This window comes from Peromyscus maniculatus, chromosome 17 (assembly GCF_049852395.1).
Source record: "Peromyscus maniculatus bairdii isolate BWxNUB_F1_BW_parent chromosome 17, HU_Pman_BW_mat_3.1, whole genome shotgun sequence".
NCBI lineage: Eukaryota > Metazoa > Chordata > Mammalia > Rodentia > Cricetidae > Peromyscus > Peromyscus maniculatus.
This window is the reverse complement of record NC_134868.1, coordinates 50,694,540-50,714,748: the sequence shown is the minus strand read 5'-3', so window position 1 is coordinate 50,714,748 and position 20,209 is coordinate 50,694,540. Positions and strand designations below refer to the sequence as shown.

Genomic DNA, 20,209 nt, shown 5'->3' with positions numbered 1-20,209 from the left:
CCCACCCCCACCCCCACCCCCTGGCAATAGCATCTCTACCTGTATCAAGGCTTCTTCTTCAGCTGCGTCAGAATGGGAGGTCAGGTGACTCCTCTTCACCAAATAGGTTTTATGACTGAGGTCTGCATTCTCCTTTAATACAGATTACACACAGTCAGTGAGCTTGGCTCTGTAGGCTGCTTACCGGCTGTCCCTCTCAGAGAGGATGAAGAGCTAGACCCCACAGACCCCTCCAAGCCCGCTTTCTTCCTCCTTGACCTTGGGATTGACCAAATTCACCAACTGCTTCTTCCACACACTCTAGAAATGCCTGCTCGCTGGCCCTGGCAGCATGCACAGCCTGAGTGTGATCCCCAGTACCCAAAATAAAGAAAGGCAGGAAAAAGAAAAGGAGGGAGGCATGCCCGCTGCTCAGCTTTTCTGGACTCAGACTTCCCGATGCAGACCTGCGGTACATAAGGCTGTTGGCAGGCACAAGGCTCCCCACCATGGATGAAGCTCTGCCCTGGAGAGACGCACCCCTTACATCCAGCACAGGCCACTTAGCTCAGACCGCGTAAAGTCCACCCCTCTTCTTGGTCCAGTCTCCACCCACCCCATCCACATACATGCATACAAACACTTTTCAGCCCTTCCACAGAAGCCTTCCTCCTAGTTAGCCTTCTCATCCTTGCTGCTCTGCACCTACGAGGCTTGACTATGGCCGTCTTGTTCCATTATCATCTCACATGCATACTTTGAGTAGAACCGCATCTGCTAGGAAGCAGACGTGTCAGAGACGTACTCTTAGCTTGCCCTGTAACTGCTAAGTGAGTAATTGAATTTTCTGTGATAGGACATACGTAAGGTGCACTGGAAAAGCTCGGCTCGTGCTCACTGATACTAATTTTTGCACAAACGCTCAGTGGTGGAGGAAGGCTGGAGGCGGCAGGTCTGCTGCAGCAGCATGGCAGATCTATTCAAGGAGGTGCTAGGTGGCCTCCGCGGAGCCCAACCAGCCTCAGAGAAGGAGCAATCCAAGGTGCTGCGGGGATTCACAGTGTTGGAATACCTGTGTGTTTTTCACTCAGCAGGTTAAATACAGGCTACCTTAGTCACCCCCTGAGGAGATGGCCATCTGCTGCAATTCTAGAAACCTGAGAGATGGAAAGATGAGTTTCCATTTTCACCATTGTGGGGTTTTCAAGAGTGATGTCAACTGTGATCAGTACACAGTCTCATAAAAAAGAAGTATGTCCTGAGAAATGTGAGCACCATAGCACATACTTATACAGACTAAAGCGGCAAGGACATCAGACAATACAGTCTTGTGAAACCACCATGTTATATGTGGTTTATCATTAACCTCAAATATCATAACTCCAGATATCTAGATCCCAACACAAACACACACACATGACCAGCCATGACAATAGGCCTCCTCCAGAGGCCATTACGTCCTATGATAACTTATCATTACTAATATAATATATCATTATATATTACTACTAATATAATATCCCCCAAAAGGGAAAAGTGGCACTGCCCATGACCACACAGACTTGGAGTGCCTGCTCACAGTTGACTTTAATAACCTCCGGCCATTTTTACTCTCCTTACGGGCATGAACCTACACTCATCTTGGACTTTGTGCACCTAATCCAGTTCTGTCCTAAAGCAGCTGCTCAGTAAACACTGGCTTTCTGATCACGAGGAAGACAGTATGTATTTTTAAGAACAGTGATTCCTAATTAAGATCCTCATATCTCATCACCATCCTGTGTGGCAGCCAGTAAATGATAATGCTAATCTTCCGTTAGGCCTGATAGCTTTCCTACAAAGAAAGAAACCTGAAGGATCACCTCTTTCTCATTTCCTATGAGGAGATTGTGTTCTCCTCATGTGTCTATGTTTCTGTGTGTGTGTGTGTATGTATGTATGTATGTATGTATGTGTGAGTGTGTATCGTGTGTGTGTGCGCACAGGTGTATGTCTGTGTGTTCATATGTATGTGTCCATGTGTGTGCATATGTGTATGTACATGTACATGTGTGAATGTACATGTGTGTGCACATGCACACATACATGCATGTGTGTGTGTGCATGTGTGCTTGTGTGTGTGCGTGCACATGTGTGTTTGTGTGTATACACAGCCCACTCCCATCCACTAGGGAATCAGCCACTTGGTGTTTGGAAACACTTTTCAGCCTTCCCAGTCCTTTGTGACTCTGCCTACCCACAGAGCCTCTCTCCACCAGGAACCCAAAGCTGCAAGCCTAGCTTTAGATATTAAATGGCTTTTACTCTCTGGTCATTTTGTCACCATTAAATTGGTAGAACAATGTTCACTCTGGTAGACTGGCTTCACCTTGAGCTCTCTCCCCATCCTCTTTTGTATTTCCTTCATGTCGCTGTGGTACTGTTGGCGGATTTCCTCCAACTGTCTCCAATATTCCTGAAAAGCAAAACCAATGTACAACTTGAAAATAATCTCTACTTAGCCTACAATTTTTGAAGCACATAGTGTAAGTAGTCATCACAAAAGCAGTTGCTTCTACATGTAATGATATGCTTGCTCACTTGGGCTGTGGGACTTCAGAGCCTGGCAGGGACACACGAGTATGGGGCAGAGATCTTTGTTTATTACAATTCCAAATCATGTGCAGCCTCTCTGCACATTCCATTTTTGTACTCATTGAACATGTTGCCCCTCAAAAGATGCATGGATGCTGGGGTGCACACCTTTAGTCCTAACTATATAGAAATGTGAGATGGGAGGATCACTTGAGTTCAAGAGTTCAAGACTAGCCTGGGTAACAGAGACTTCACTCATTGTCATCATCATCATCACTCATCATCACCACCATCATTATCATCATCATCATCATCATCATCATCATCATCATTATCATTGTCACCACCACATACACCCAAGTCTTATCACTCAGTACCTCAGATTGTGACCTTATTTGGAAATAGGGTCTTTACAGATGTAATTAGTTAAAATGAAGTCATGCTGGGGTACAGTGGGCTCCTCAATCAATATGAGTAAGCCTCTTTTGAAAAAGTGAGCACAGCCCAATCCCATCCACTAGGGACTTGGCTGCTTGGTGTGGACCCAGGGTCCCTCTAGTCCTTCTTGGAAACACCTTTCAGCCCTTCCTTCTGCCATCTCCAGTCCTTTGTGACTCTGCCTACCCACAGAACCTCTCTCCACCAGGAACCCAAAGCTGCCAGACTAGTCTGGGACTCGGGTAGGGGACCTTCACCCCCCTTCCTATCCTCCATCAAAGTCTCTCCAGACTTACCGTTGGTCCTGCAGCAGCCGGCCCACAGGAACCCTTCCTCCCAGAGCACCGACATCCTCTTCACACTCGTCCTCTTGGTGCAAACCCAGTGTCTCCCTTGTTCTTCCCCACAGCCTCTCTCAACCTTCCCTCCTAGGCCATCTCCATTCCTCTGTGACTCCATGCTGAACTGCAGAACAGCTCTACCAGAGACCCCAAAGTCTGCGCACCTGACTAGGACTCAGATCAGCCAACAGTAACCAAAGAACTGAACATCTACCCCATAAAGACTGGACCAGAAATCTACACCAAGAAGTACTTTAAACATCATCATCATCACTCCCAGCACAGATCCCAGCACACACACACACACACACACACACACACACACACACACACACACACACACACAAGATGATATGCCTCCTCCAGAAGCCAGCAACCCTACTATGAATAGGCTTCTAGGCTCAAGCACAACATGACTACCCACATTGCTTCTGGTCTTCGGCCTCCAAAAGCACAAGACAATATTACTGCTGTTTTAAGCTACATGTTTTGTTGTATTTCACTATGATAGTCCTAAAAGATGTAATAAAAATCACTTTATCAAACGCTTTATAAACTCAGCTCTCTGTGTCCATAGGGATGCTGGAAGCAATGTTGACATATGTCAAGAAAGGCTGCAGGGTAAAGGACCATCACACACACGCACACACACACACACACACACACACACACACACACACACACACACACACACACTGGTGGTGGGCAGAACTGGGAATGTTAAACCTGGTCCTTCATTCTGTTCTTCCTGTACCGAAGCTCCTGGAGTTGAGTCTCCTCCCTGTGGCTTTGAAGCTTTTCTCTCCCATTGGGATGTGGCTCAGCAGAAGGTGGACGAAGACCCTGTTTATGGAAGGAAATAATTCATAAGGCACCCTTGCATATTCTGGCTTAATCTGGACTACTTACTCGAGACAAGAAGTATATCACCAAGCAATCTGCATGGGAGAGTGCTTGGTGAGTAGCAGAGTTTTCTTAAGTGAAATATTAAGTGCTTTAAGCAGCATTTTAAAATTGAACCATTGGTGATGTTGCTAAGTTACTTTTGTACTGTGACTTGGGTCTATTTGCTGAGCTGGTCAGTTGCAGCTCTTCTGAGGTTTAGCAGCCCCAGGCTGTGATAGTGAGAATAAGAACTTGAACTGATGAACAATTCAAAAGAAGATTGATATAAGCAAGGCCTGGAAGTCCATGCCTGTACTCCCCACCTAGGAGGCTGAGACAGGAGGATCAGCAAGATTGTGAAGTCAGCTTGCTATAAATAATGAGTTCCAGGCCAGTCCTGGGCTATATAGTGAGATTCTGTCTATAAATTAAAAGTGAAAGTAAATGGTGGGTGGCCTTGGTTTTATAGCAGAATGAATTTGGACCCATCGATGTCTGAAGACAGAGAAGCTGTCAGGACACCCCTGAGCACTCACCCAGTTGGAGTCTTACTCACCAATTGTCTTTCCACTTTTAACTTATATTGCTGAGCTTCAAATCTCCTCTGAAGATACGCAGCAGACCTGAGAAAATAGAATGTACCCCTTCAACATAATCTCCTCTTTGTCTGTCTGTCTGTCTCTGTCTGTTTCTCTCTGTGTCTCTCTCTTTCTTTCTTTTTTCTCTCTCTTCCTCCCTCCCTCCCTCCCGCCCTCCCTTCCTTCCTTCCTTCCTTTCTTCCTCCCTCCTTTCCTTCCATCTTTTGTGGTGCTGGGGATTGGCACATGCTCTGATGCTCAGCTCCAGTACTCCAGTCCCTGAGTAGACATTCTCACTAATCATCTCAGGCACCAATTTGATGGGTGGATTTTCTCCTCAGTGATAGAACTCATAATTCATCTGTAGTCTGAAGTTCAAAGTTACAGAATGCAACATCAGGAAAGAAAAGCTTTGGAATCAAGAGAAAAAATAAATAAAATGCTTTATAAAAGGAAAGAAAATGAGTATATGAGGAGACCTGGAGCAAACACCTGGTGATAAAGATGAAAATTAGAAGCTGGGTGATGGCGGCACATGCCTTTAATCCTAGCACTCAGGAGGCAGAGGCAGGAGAATCTCTGTGAGTTTGATGCCAGCTTGGTCTACAGAGCAAGTTCCAGAACAGCCAGGTCTACACAGAGAAACCCTGTCTTGAAAACACACACACACACACACACACACACACACACACACACACACACACACACACACACAAACAAACAAAAAAACCACAGAAATAGGTGAATATTTGAGTTTTGCAACTGCAAACCAAAAAATTTCTAGATTGCCTAGAAATCTCCAAAAGCAGAGGGCTCTTTGTGAACAGACTCAGTGTGTAATGGTGCTTGCCACCAAGCCTGGCAACCTGAGTTCAATGCCAGGGACCCACGTGGTGGAGAGAACACCAACCCTTGCACACTGTCTTCTGACCTCCATGCACACTCATGCACACACACTAGATAGGATTAATTTTAAAATGAAGTGGGGAGCCTCAGTGAGGGATGCTGAAAAGGTTAGACAGAAAGACTCTCTAATCTAATGAGTTTCCTTTCTCCAGGGCAGGATTTGGTCTTTCTGACCTCAGATATGGAGAGGGGAGGGAAACAAAGCCAGACCTGGCTTCTCTCCAGCTTTGTGGGAAGACTAATCCACAACTCATTGCTCCCCATTACAGGGCTGCCTGTCTGCTCCGGGCACCCACAGAAGCCCCAGAGAGCAGGGCGTGGTCCTCCTCTTTTCCCTCTTAATGAATGAAGAGATGATGCTACACTGCTGTGGGAACATTTAAAGTGATTGCCAGCACAGTCCTGCTTAGGTCTGGTCAAATCACTGTCAGACTTACGCCTGCGTCCTCCCCCACCCCCGCCCCCGCCCCCGCCCTCCCTTGTCTCCCTCCATTGTATAAGACAGGGTCTCTGGGTAGCCCAGATGGACCTCAAGTTCACAATCTTTTTGCCTCAGTCTCCCGGGGGAAGGGATTACAGGGCTGCACCACCATGACTAGCTATAGTTAACTGTTTTTAGGATGCTCAAAGCCCTGGATTAGAATCATTTAAGACCAAAAATGAAAGAATTTAAGTTTTTTAATTTTTTCCGGACTATTAATATTGACAGGAGTTCAAGCTGTGTCTCACAGAAAGTCAGTTGACTTTGATACTTTACACCAGTAAGAGAAGTAATGACGAAGTATCACAACGTCTTTTTAATAGGGAAAAACTGTTTCTAGTATTATGTTATATATTTATAGTAATAACTAAAATTTAATTTTATTTACTTTATATTTTTTTAGGAAGAGTATCATGTATTCCAGGTTAGCTTCAAACTCTCTATGTAGCCAAAGATGGTCCTGAACTCCTGATTCTGCCTCTCCCTGCTGAGTGTGGGATGATAGGCATCTGTTTTCTTCCGAGCTGGGAACTAAACCCAGCCTGATCTCATTAGACAAGCACTCTACCAACTGAGCTATATCCCCAGCCCTGAACTACTACTTTCGTAGAAAGGAGGAATTAATGGTAACTTGTACTGAAACAATTACTCATAATAATGACAAAGTAGTTAAATATAGTTATAGGAGCATGGATTGTCAGGTCACTCCTATGCTGGTTAGCTTTTTGTCAACTTGACACAAACTGAGTCATCTGGAAAAAGGGAACCTTGGTTGCCTCCATCAGAATGGCCTGTGGGAACGCCTGTTGGGGCATTTCCTTGACTGATGATTGATGTGGGCCATCCCTGGACAGGTGGTCCTAGAATGTGTCAGAAAGCAGGCTGAGCAAGCCATGGTAAGCAAGCCAGGAAGCAGCACCCCTCCATGTTCTTTGCTTCAGCTCCTGCCTGCAGGGTCCTGCCCTGACTGCTCTCAGTGATGGACTGCGACAGGAACATGAAAGCCAAATAAACTCTTTCCTCTCCAACTTGCTCTTGGCCATGGTGTTTATAAGAGCCATAGAAACACTCTTCCTGACTCACTGCTGTTTGAAAAGTAAGCATGTTTTCTAATATGTTTGCCTTGGCCTTCATTAAAATTTAGTCTTTTCCCCCCATATTACAAATGTAGACAATGGGCTTTTTCACCTCCTTAAGCATTCTCAATCTAGATGGATACAATGTCAAAATAAACACAACAAAGAAGCTCATTGATTCTCGTTATGACCTGCTTCATTTTCAGTTTCTTGTGTGCATTTCCCTATCATAGACTCTTGAGAGATTTTCCAGTCTCTGGGAGTCCAGCATGTGGCTACAGCCAGATCATGCTGCTTGTACTTTCTCTTCCATAATATTCACCCCTATATACACACTGAGCACCCCAGACCTTCTTCGGATTCTTGACACCCTGATTGATTTGTTCTCCTTACTTATTACCCCCATAAAACACCACCTGCATTCTCTGAGTTACATCTAGCTTCTCACATGATTTTCTTTTTCTTATGTCTAAGATCCAAGCTTCAGCTCCAATGGGCTTTGTAAGGTGAGTCTTAATGGGCAATCCACTTTTTCTGTTATAGAATAGACATCAGCTCATGAGTGTACAATAACTCATGATCTATCTATGAATATTCTACTCTATCCTCCTCCTGACCCCCATCACTTCAGGTCAATTAAAAGCAAGCTTTGATTTAGCCACTTCAAGCATCTCTACTAGCATGTCTTGTTTTGTGAAGGTTTCCTGACTAATCAGAAGAAAGGAGCTGAGTTCCCCAGGTCACTTCAGAGACAGATATACAACTTCTTGGGGACACCTACTTCCACCCATGTGACTAGATGATTTCTAGCCTGTTGATACACTTATATTTTCTAACTACCCATATTCTTCATGGTTATTGGAATTTCTCCCACGAATATCAGCAATATGTCAAAACCCATGGTATGATACACACATAATAATTGATTTTTTTAACATCACACAGTTACTGTGCTGGAATTGCAACAAATCTTCAGATCATCACATTTCACAGTGGTGTGAAACCCAGTCATACGTATGAATCAAATAAGGATATGGATACTCCTCTTTCTGTTTCAATGCTGAAGATTGAACCAAGGTATCATCCATGCTAGTTAAGTGCTAACTGAGCAACACCACTAACCCCAAGGAGTTGGACTTTGGACTTTTTTTTGGACAGGGTAGGACAAGATAACTTTGGGCTTTTCTTTTTCAGGGTCAGACATAGCTTAGGTAGGTCTAGCACTTGTGATCTTTTTGCCTCAGTTTCCCAAGTGCTGGGAACACAGGTGTGATGATGCCCTGCTAAGAACTGAATTTGGGGTGTATTATTTAATTTTTCTGATGCTGGGATGGAACTCAGGGTCTTGTGCAAACTAGATAATTAGTGTTCCAACAAGCTACACTCCCAGCTACCACAGATGCTCTTTGGTTACATGGTCACATGATCCTTACCGTGGACTACGTCCCCAGTGAGTTGTGAAATGGATAGCGGCATTCTGCACATGAGCGTGGGACTGAATTCTTCTTGAATGGACCTGAAATCAAATATACGTGTCAATGACTTAGCATCCAAAATCTCCACCAAAATCTAGAGTCACCCCCAAACCTACCTCAGGATACATGTATCGGGCAATAAGAGTTTCTAAAAAAGGCCTTCTCAAAAGAGAATTAATAGATGGTCGATCCTGAGGAGACACTTTAAAGAGCTGAGGTATCAAGGACCGTAGGTCAAGAGAAAAGTGGGGTGATATAGGAGCAACACGTGCTTGACAAATCTTCAGAACCAGATGGTGTAAGTTGTTACTCTCAAACTGAAAGGACAAGGATAATTATACCACATTAGAGACAAGCTGAGTACTGTTAATTAAAGTAAGAAATATACCAAGAAACAAAAGATGGCCAGGTGGTGGCGCACGCCTTTAACCCCAGCACTCAGGAGGCAGAGGCAGGAGGATCTCTGAGTTCAAGGCCAGCCAGGACTGTTATATAGAGAAACCTTGTCTCAGAAAACCAAAACAAACAAAAACCAAAAGCTGTCTATCACCTATCTATCTATCTATCTATCTATCTATCTATCTATCTATCTATCTATCTATCTATCTATCTACCTATCATCTACCTACACATCTTCTATCTACCTACCTTCTGTCTGTCTGTCTGTCTGTCTGTCTGTCTATCATTGTGTGTGGCATTGGCAGAGGGCCTTGAGCATGCCAGGCTCTACCCTTGAGCTACATCCCCAGCCTATGAATATTTCTAAGCTGCAGTCAGAAGCACTGTGCTCTGCCCTTTCTTGTCGTCACCTATCTGTCACAGTGGAACTTTAGACAGTTACTCCAAGAGATGCTGTGTTACTTAAAACAAGATTTAAACTTTTAGTACTTTTATTTTGCTTTTGTTTTGGGTGCTACTTATGGAATGGATATGTGATCTACCTATGAACTACACCCCTAGTCCCTAATTTTAATACTAGCTTAAAAAGTTTCCTTCATTTTTAATTTTTTGTTACCAAAATACCATTTACTTACACTTAAAAATCGAAAGGAATAGGAAGTTATAAATAGGAAAATATGTATAATTTCACAACTCAGAGGTAGAATTCTGTATAATCTTTTCAAGAATGTTTATTTTACAGAGGTAATCATGCTGACAGGACATTTTACTTTTGCTTTTTGAAATACTATAACATAAATATTTACTCATAAACTCATCCACAATGAAGTCTTCTGTTGTATGAAACAAGTATTTATTTATACATAGTAATGTTGAACATGATGGTGGGGCAATGAAGTGCAGGTTTTGTTTAGATACCAACTGTGAGAACTTTCACATTAACAACAACAGTAATAATCAAGACAGCTGTGTAGACAAGAGTTGGCAAGCGAGCTGTCCTTGGGAAGTCCTGCCTACAGTATTGGCCTTGGTCTGAAATCTCTGGGACCCGAGATTTGTAGAGAAATTCCACTCCTGCCTAAATGTTAAGAGTGGCTCTCTTTATCCAAGACATTTATGCAAATAATATGGTTTATTTTGAACATATGGTTTGCTTCTGGGAGCCTTGGAAGTTTTGCACATGCCAGGCAATGGTGCCTCTGTGTCCAACTTCCAATAAAGCATGGAGACAAGGGAGCTATGTAGACCAGGCTAGCCTCTCAGTCCTCCTGCCTCCACCTCCTGGGTTTATTTTGTTGTTGGCTTTGGCTTTTTAAAGTTTTTAGAGTTCTCTCTCTCTGTTGCTCATGCTTATCTTGAATCCCTGAGTTGACAGGACCATAGGTACATGCTACCATGCCTGGCTATCCATGTACTTTTTAAGCAATATAATAAAACTAAACATTAGTCTTTTTCTCTCAGAAGTTAATTTCCAATACATGCATTCAATAATTCAAGATTCACATGATGATCAACATACTTACAGGATGCTTGAGTGTGCAGAGCTCATATAAGACACATCCAAGAGACCAAATATCCCTGGAGAAGAAAAGGGTTTACATGGCCAGAGAACGGAAACAATTATTGGTAGATGTTTTTGCCTCTTACATTGCTTGTGTTGGTATAGCTTCATTTTACTAGGTTGGCATGTTTTCACAAGGGCTCTCAGATATATTATCAATTCTAAGATAAAAGTTAAAAGAAGAATCGTTTGAAGTTCTTCAGAATCCTGGCAGACATAGGTAAACACACATTACTACAATATGATAGGTGAATATTTACTCCATGTACCCAAAGACAATGTGTGTACAATGGAATTGGGGGCACATTAAAGGAGCAAGGCAAGACTGCAGAACGCATTGGTTTTGATTGAAAAGATGGAAAATGGGGTTGATTGAGGAAGATAAATTCTACTCAAAGCTCCTGACAGAGGAAAAAGTTTCAGTACGTGACAGCATAGTCTCAATGAACATTTGAAAAACATGCTTGCAATATAGGATTGAATTTTGCTCCTTCCACGCTTATTTTAAAAATACTTGATGTGGTGTTAAGGATTAAAGCCAGGGCTTTGAGCATAAGGCAAGCACTCTCCCACCCATCCACCTCCCCAGTTTCTGTTAGTAACTATAAGTATATGCTTGGTTTGAGTCATTTCAAAGAATAAAAAGGATAATTAAATCCAAAAGGCAAGAGAAAGTCTGAAATGTCAAGGAGGTCATCAAAGAGCCCTACCAAGGATTCAGTAGAGAAAAGTAGAGTGGGGCAGAAGTGTGGCTCAGTGGCAGGCCACGCTACAGTACAGGTAGGAGGGAACCACTTTTTGAGGCATGATGCAGATGGTAAGGTCGGCTGGAATCACTGTTGCTGTCAGTGACAAGTTCAGAAGTCCCTCGTCTAAGTTCACTCTCCGGTAAATAAGCAAAAACACGGAGGGATGAGGCAGCTGCTAGACTCGCCCTCAGTCCTGGCTTCCTTGAGCAAAGGGATTTTCAGTCAAACAGCCAGCGAGCCCACCCTTGTTCCGGCACCAGCCATCTCATACACCCCACAAATGGCCTGAGAAGACCTCCTCACAACAGTCTTGCCGAGGCTCCTAAAGACACAGTCTGGGCTATTGAAATAGTTTATGCTAAGTTGTTTTGCTTTATGTCAAAGCCCTAATGAACTCTAAATGATCCCACTGGAGCGATACTGGACAGGCAACTTGTGCTTAGTGCACACACGCCTTCTCTGGCTATGTAAGCGGGTGGGTCAAATTCCGTTCTAGTCAGCTGAGAGCCATCTCCTGGGCTGCCTCCAGGGTACCGCAACGTCACAATAAAAGGCTTTTCTTGTTTACTGTTGTCCTCACTTTTATTAGTTTGTATTAATGTTAATAATATTTACTATATGAATTTATTATTATATGAATTTAATCATATTCACACATACTCATTCCTCCCAGATCCACTGCTGGGCGAAGAGTCAGTTTCCTTTTAGGTGTGACACCTCCCTACCCCCTGTAGGCCACCCTCAAGTGAGGTCACCCGTCCAGGAGTGTATGGAAAGCACAAACTGGGTTCTGGCCTACTTTTAGTAGCACACGCTGAACTGGTAACAGGATGAAAGCTGCAGCAGAGACACTGTAGTGGGAGGGACAGGAGAAGCCGTGGGGACAGTCGGTGGCTGCCCAGCCAAACTGGAGAAGCACAAAGCAGCCAAATACTGGGCAACTGGAGAAGAGGCAGCTGGCCAGGTCAAGAGAGTGGCCAGGGCATGGTGGGCAAGGGGGGGCGTGGCAGTGGACGTAGAGATGGCAGAGAACTGAAGCTGAAGAAGGGTATAAGAAGCAGAAGAATAACAATCAAAGATTCTGGTTGCTGGAAGAGATCTGGAGAGCCATCAAGCCTTTGGGGGCAAAGGTCCCAGAGATGCCATGCTCCTGTAAGAACTGTGACAATGGCTGCTATCAAGGACTGAATAATCTCACTACCTAAGCCTGCCTGAGAGCTGCAGTGCCAGCTGTGGTGATATTTTATTTGTGCTGAAATGTAACATTTTATTTGTATGTTAATAAATAAAGTTTAACTGGAGATCAGAGGTCATAGTCAGCCATAAACAGAAGTCAGGTGGTGGTAGCACACAACCTTAATCCGATCACGTGGCAGGCAGAGTCTCTGTGTGTTCAAGGACACAGCCAAGTGTGGCGACACACGCCTTTAATCCCAGTACCAACCATAGAGACCTGGAGGTCTGTATAGACAGGCAGTGACGAGGAAGTGATGTGGCTGGGCCAATGAGAAGGCAGAACAAGAAGGCAATAAAGGCACAGGTTAGACAGGAAGAGGCTCTCTTGTGGTGAGCTAAGGTTAGTTGGCGGCTGTTGCTCTGATCTCTACAGCTTGCACCTCTGTATTTGGCTCTGTGTTTCTTATTTAATAAAACTGTTTAGAAATTCGTCAACAGCCAGCTGCTGCCAGGGGCTAGGGAACCTCAACTCAGGCCAACACAAGAGATGAAACACTCATAGAGATAAGAGATCTGTCCTAGTCAGAGCTACTATTGCTGTGATGAAACACCATAACCAAAAGCAGCTTGGGGAGGAAATGGTCATTTGACTTATACTTCCACATCATAGTTCATCAATGAAGGAAGTCGGGACAGGAACTCAAGCAGGGCAGGAACCTGGAGGCTAGAGATGATGCAGAGGCCATGGAGGAGTGCTGCTTACTGGCTTGTTCCTCATGAATTGCTCAGTCTGCTTTCTTATAGGACCCAGGACCACCAGCCCAGGGATGGCACCACCCACAATGGGCTGGACCCTCCCTCTTCAGTCACTAGGACCCAATGCCCATGGCCTGCAGAGGAACTGTGACACTAAAGAGAACCATCTGCTGCTGTGCCCACCTGCTTGCTGCTGGGGCATGCCTGTGATCCCCAGCACTCAGGCAGTAGAGGCAGAAAGATCAGAAGTTTACAAGGTCTTTCTTAGCTACATGGCAAGTTCAAGACCAGCCCAGGATATATACCTTGTCTCAGACAACAACCAAAGACCACAAAATAATGCTGCTGACCCAGGGCTCTTTGCCTGGCAGAGCGAAGTTCTGCTTTCAACCACCTACCTTCTATCTAGCACTAACCTAACTGAATTATAACTGAGGCCAAATCTTCTAGGGCCAGGAAATGTCTCAAATAAATAAGTAAACAAACCAACGAATAGCTAGGGAGGTATTTTAGTTGGTAAAGTGCCCAAAGCACCAGCGTGAGGACCTGAGTTTGGGCCCCCAGAACCCATGTAAAAGCTTCGTAGGTTACTGTGCATCTATAACCCCAGCGCCGGACAGAGACAGCAGATCTCTGGAGCTCGCTATCCAGCCAGCCCAGCCAATTAGTAATTTCCATCCATGTTCAGTGAGAGACACTGTCTCAAAACATAATGGAGAGAGCAATAGAGAAAGGTACCTGACATTGACCACACACACACACACACACACACACACACACACACACACACACACACACACACACACACACGAGGCAGGAAGGGAGAGGGAGAGAGACAGGGGAAGAGATCTTTAAAATCACATTTAAGTTAAAATTTTTCTATTCATGTATTTTTTTTTAAAAAAAAAAGATTTATTCATTTTGTTTTCTGTCTGAATGCTATGTCTGAATGCACATTTGTGTACCACATGTGTGCCTGGTGCCTGAGGAGATCAGAAAAGGGCATTGGATACCCTGGAACTGAAGTTAATATATAGTTGTGAGCCATCATATGGGTGCTGGGACCAGAACCCAGCTCCACGGAGAGAGCAGCCAGTGCTCTTAACAGTTGAGCCATTGGTTGCTCCAGCCCTGGGCTTAAAAGCCTGGTTGCAGGCTGTGGCTCTTTGACAGAGCACAAAAGCAAGCCTGATTCAGGCTCCAGCACCAAATAAAAGTACCAAATTAGAGCAAGTAATTAATTAAAGCAAGCCTTTATTGTTGTTGTTGTTGTTTTCGAGACAGAGTTTCTCTGTGTAGCCCTGGTTGTCCTGGAACTCGTTCTGTAGACCAGGCTGGACTCTGACTCTGAGATTTGTCTGCCTCTGCCTCCGAGTGCTGGGACTAAATGTGTGCAGCACCACCACCTGGCTTCTTTGTATTTTTAAATGAAGAGAAACTGCTTTGTCTTAAGTAAGGCCAAATGCTTCCAGGAATATTAGTCACTGGAATTCTCATTTTACACATGAGGAAAAGGCAAACGTGCACATGCGAGCAGAAAACAGATTAGACATCAGACTCTGCACCTCAGTGTCACCCACCAGGTTGGACTGACACTCTCCAACCAAGAGCAACTCACGTTTTGTTGTTGTATGGTCTGTTCTGACAAATCTCTGGGGACAGGTAGTAAGGTGTCCCAGCACACGTGTGAGCAAGTTCCATGGAACTAGGAAATTAGAGTAAATACGAAATAAGATTCATTAATAGAGTGAGAGAGGCTGAAGACATGACTATGGAAGGAAAACTGTAAAGACGAACAGCAAACTGTATTCATGCGCATATTGGAAGAAAGCAAGACATTTGCTATGAACAACAGACTAACAAAGACAGAAGGTTTTTAACCTTACAGTTCAACCCCCAACCATGTGTGATGATGCACGTCTTTAATTCCAACACTTGGAAGGCAGAGGCAGGCAGATCTCTGTAAGTTGGAAGCCAGCCCTGTCTATATAGTGAGTTCCAGGACAGCCAGAGACACATGGAGAGGTCCTTCTCTCAAAAAGCAAAACAAAATCAACCCCCAAGTTTATACATACATACATATATAAACACACACACACACACACACACACACACACATACACATCCATACTTACATGGAAAGAAGTGTGTGTGTGTGAGTGTGTGTGTGAGTGAGAGAGAGAGAGAGAGAGAGAGAGAGAGAGAGAGAGAGAGAGAGAGAGAGAGAGAGAGAACGAGAACGCAAGAAAGCCAGGCATGTTGGTCCATGAATCTATATTTCTAGTATGGGAACGTGGAGGCAGGCAGATAAGAAGTTCGAGGCCTCAGCCACATAACAAGTTAAAAGCTAGCCCAGACTACATGAGACCCTATCACACACACAAAGGTACATGTGGGCTAGAAAGGTGATTAAGAGCACTTGTTCTTCCAGAGGACCCAGGTTCATTTCTCAGCACTCACACTGTGGCACACAACCATCCCCAACTCCAGTTCCAGGGGATCTATTGTACTCTTCTGACTCTCACAAGCACAAGACATGCTTAGGGTGTACATACATACATGCAAGCAAAATACTCATGCAAATATAAGAATCTAAAAATATGCTAAAATGTATACACATGTCTAGATTTTTTATTTAAACATATTTAAATTAAATATCCTATCCATCCTATGGCTAGGTATGTGAATAAGCGATTGCCCTAAATCATAGCACTGCAAAATAGTAATAAGAATACCAATAATAATAATAATAGCAGTAGTGGTGGTAATTACATATATATTACGACTTAACTCCATAAGGACAGAATTTTTAATTAAAAATCTCTTAGGTATAATAAGATTACTGTTTTTCCAGCTATCAATGTGATACAATTGTGTATTCTAAAATTTGGAAAATACAAAAAGGAATTAGGCTGGGTGTAGCTCACTGGTAGAGCACTTGCCTGCCATGTGAAAGGCCCTGGGTTTAAAGCCCAACACAATCAAGAAAAAAAGTCAATGAATAAAAACTTAAGTCACCTGGAGTCTGAGTTTCCCTAAACCCTGGTGTCAAACTGAGATACTTTTCCTTCCCATCTGCTTCCACAAGTATGTTTTGTATAGCTGTCGCCATGCTGTTTTGTAAACCACAATTCCACTTTGCTCACATGACACAGCAAAATATTTCCTTGTGATACCAAGAAGTCCACAAAACCAAGTGAGGTATTTTTTATAGTATAATATATTCAGGAATATGGTTTAGCTGTGCTTTAGAGCATCTCTACTGCCATTTGATTAGTCATAATTTATCTTGAGAATTTTTTCTAGATTTTACTTTCATTGTTTGTGTGTGCGCATACATGTGTGTACATGTGTGGGAGTGACCACAGAGGCCAGAAAGGAATGTCAGATGCCCTGGAGCTGGAGTTACAGGAGACACCAAAAGTGGGTGCTGGGAACCAAACTCAGGTTCTCTGCAGGAGGAGCAAGCACTCTTAAGCTCTGACTCATCTCCAGAGCTCCACAGCTTCAGAATTTTAACCACAGACAGTCACGTGATTCAACGTATTCATTCAGTCACCTAAAATTGTGGGGATAACAAAATTTTTATTATCTTAATTCACAATGCCTCAAAATGAACAGTTTGTCAATTTTAAATAGAAAGAAAAATAGACTTTTAAAAGTACTTACTTATTTAGTGTCCTTGCTGTTCCAAAGTCTCCAAGCTTTGCAACCTTTCCATTCTTGCTAAGAAAGATGTTCTAAAAGTGAAGGAAAATCATGTTCAAAAAGAGAATAGGAGTCACTGTGTCTTAGGTCATCTGTCTGAGCTGTTACCTGAGACTTTATGTCCCTGTGCAATATCTTCCTGTCGTGAATATGCTTCAGTCCTAGAGAAATCTGCACAAACCAGCCCAGGATCTGCAGAAGGGAACAGAACCAAGCTACTGAACAGTCTGCTGTTCCCTGACACAGCTTCATGGTCACAGGAAAAAAAGAGGAAGAATAATAAAAATGGAGCTGGAGGTTATAACACGTTAATTCCATCTTATAGCCCAGAAAGGTGCTTCAGATATCATTAGCATTAAAGTGAAATCAATATGTAGATAGAGAAGAATAAAAGCCAAGAAGAGATGGTGGCCACATTTGGCTATCTATCTATCTATCTATCTATCTATCTATCTATCTATCTATCTACCTACCTATCTATCTATCTATCATCTATCTACCTACCTACCTATCTATTATCTATCTATCTATCTATCTATCTATCTATCTATCTATCTATCTATCTATCTATCTATCTATCTATCTATTTATCTATCTATCTATCTAATCTATCCATCCATCTATCTATCTACCTACCTATCTATCTATCTATCTATCTACCTACCTACCTACCTACCTATCTATCTATCTATCTATCTATCTATCTATCTATCTATCTATCTATCTATCTATCTATCTAATCTATCCATCTATCTATCCATCCATCCATCTATCTATCTATCTATCTATCTATCTATCTATCTATCTATCTATCTATCTATCTACCTACCTACCTACCTAGCTATCCATCTATCCCATCCATCTATCTATCTATCTCTTTTTTTGAGACAAGGTCTTATTGTGTAGTCCTGAAAGGCCTGGAATTCCATGTGTAAACCAGGTTGGCCTCTCACTCACGGAAATCTGCCTGCTTCTACCACCATGACCACCTGTGGGTTTTTTGTTTGTTTTTTGTTGTTGTTGCTGTTGTTTTCTTGTTTAACACGGGGGTTCCCAGGACAAGCATAATGCATGTTTGCTGTCTCTGTGGCCCCTGTTGACACTGATGCCACTAGGTTTTTCTTTACAATGGATGGAAGGTACCCAGGACAAACAGAAAGGAAGAAGTAGAAAACAATAGCCCTCTGGATAAGTGAGACAGTTGATGAGCTTGAACTGTTTAGGAGGCCCCCAAGCAGTGGGACCTGGACCTGTCCTTGGTGCATGAGCTGGCTTTTTGGAGTCTGGGGCCTATGCTGAGACACTTTTCTCAGCCTTGGTGCAGGGAGGAGGGGACTGGACCTGTCTCAACTGAATCTACCAGGCTGGGCTGACTCCCCAGGGGAAACCTTGCCTTGGAGGATGTGGGAACGGGAAGTGGATAGGGGGGAAGGCTGGGGGGTGGGAGGAGGGAGGACAGGGAAATATGTGGCTGATATGTAAAGTTAAATTAATTATAAAATAAAAATATTTATTAAAAAAGAAACTGTACAAGAGCCAGGCGGTGGTAGCGCATGCCTTTAATCCCAGCACTCAGGAGGCAGAGGCAGGTGGATCTCTGTGAATTTGAGGCCAGCCTGGTCTACAGAGCAAGATCCAGGACAGGCGCCAAAACTACACAGAGAAACCCTGTCTCAAAAAAAAAAAAAAAAAGAAAAAGAAAAAAAGAAATTGTACAAGAATGCCTATTTATATGTCTAATAGAAAACTAACAACTATTTAACTTTTAGAGGTCACCTTGGAGTTGGGGGTGCAGCTGAGCTGGTGGAATACTGCCTTTTATATGCCAGACTGTATTCTTCCCTAGCACTGAAAAAAAAATAGAAGGAAAAAAGGCTCACTTTCTTTTCTTTTTGTGGTTCTGAATTCTAGTTTATAAGTATTTTATTCATTTATTTGTTTATTCATTATTTATTTTTCTGATACAGGTGTTTTCATATAGCCCTAGCTACCCTTATACTCACTGTTGTAGCACAGGCTAGCCTCAAACTTATGGTAGCCTTCCTGCCTCAGCCTCTTGATACTGGGATTTCAGGCCTTTGCCACCAGATCCAGCTCTATGTTGTATTTTATATCAGAAGGCAGGAGCCACTTTAATAAAATGTGTTCTACACTTACAGAAATTCATTTAAAGTACTCTAAAACTCACAGGTTCTTTGTCTGCCAAATGATATAGTAAGAAGAAAATAATATAAGATGGCCCATATTCTAGGTATTAGGATTCAGTTGACATCTTGGAACTTCCCCAACAAAAGAAAATGTAATCAAAATATTGTCACAAAAAAACATTTTTATAAAATATAGCAAAATCATCCCTAGATAAGAAAGACATTTTTGTAAATATAGACTTAACATATGATGCAGGAATAAGAAGAATGCTTGATTAAACTTACAGAAGTTAAAGATACTGATTCTTTAATCATGCATATATTCAAAGTCTTCAATTTTCTAGGAAGATAGCACAGCTCTCTCAAATTGTACTACACAGTTATAGTAATAAAAACAGCCTGGAACTATTTGTAATAGCCAGAACCTAAAAACAACCTAGATGTCCATCAACAGAAGAATGGATGGAAAAAATGTGGTACATATACACAATGGAGTACTACTCAGCAAAGAAAAACAATGAAAGCATGAAATTTGCAGGCAAATGGATGGGACTAGAAAAAATCATCCTGAGTGAGGTAACCCAAACCCAGAAAGACAGTCATGGTATGTACTCACTCATAAGTGGATTCTAGATATAAAATAAAGAACAATCAGACCACAAAAAATAAATAAATAAAATAAAAAATAAAAATAAAAACAGCCTGGAATTGGCATTAAAAACAGGCACATTGATCAATGAAATAGAATTGAAGATTCAGATGTAAGTCCACACGCCAGAAACACACTGAAAAAAGGCAGTATCATCCCAGCACTCGGGGGGGCAGAGGCAGGTAGATCTCTGTGAGTTCGAGGCCAGCCTGGTCTACAGAGCTAGTCCAGGACAGGCTCCAAAGCTACAGAGAGACCCTGTCTCGAAAAACCAAAAGAAAAAAAAAAGAAAGAAAGAAAAGGCAGTATCATCAACAAATCGTGCTGTCCA

At 42.9% G+C, this 20,209-nt stretch overlaps 1 protein-coding gene across 5 annotated transcripts in view; it reads right to left on the bottom strand.

Annotated features, from left to right (window-relative positions):
- The window catches only part of Nek5 (NIMA related kinase 5), a 47,658-nt gene that overhangs the window by 20,056 nt on the left and 7,393 nt on the right, over nt 1-20,209 (bottom strand). For all 5 annotated transcript variants that reach the window (XM_015990767.3, XM_015990768.3, XM_042262546.2 and 2 more), the window contains exons 4-13: nt 17,191-17,274; nt 17,044-17,114; nt 14,993-15,079; nt 10,656-10,710; nt 8,850-9,050; nt 8,692-8,774; nt 4,774-4,840; nt 4,059-4,175; nt 2,348-2,434; nt 40-132 (exon numbers count right to left, since the gene is read on the bottom strand). In XM_015990767.3, coding sequence (XP_015846253.1) covers nt 40-132; nt 2,348-2,434; nt 4,059-4,175; nt 4,774-4,840; nt 8,692-8,774; nt 8,850-9,050; nt 10,656-10,710; nt 14,993-15,079; nt 17,044-17,114; nt 17,191-17,274 — 945 coding nt within the window. The remainder of the gene's footprint in view (nt 1-39; nt 133-2,347; nt 2,435-4,058; nt 4,176-4,773; nt 4,841-8,691; nt 8,775-8,849; nt 9,051-10,655; nt 10,711-14,992; nt 15,080-17,043; nt 17,115-17,190; nt 17,275-20,209) is intronic.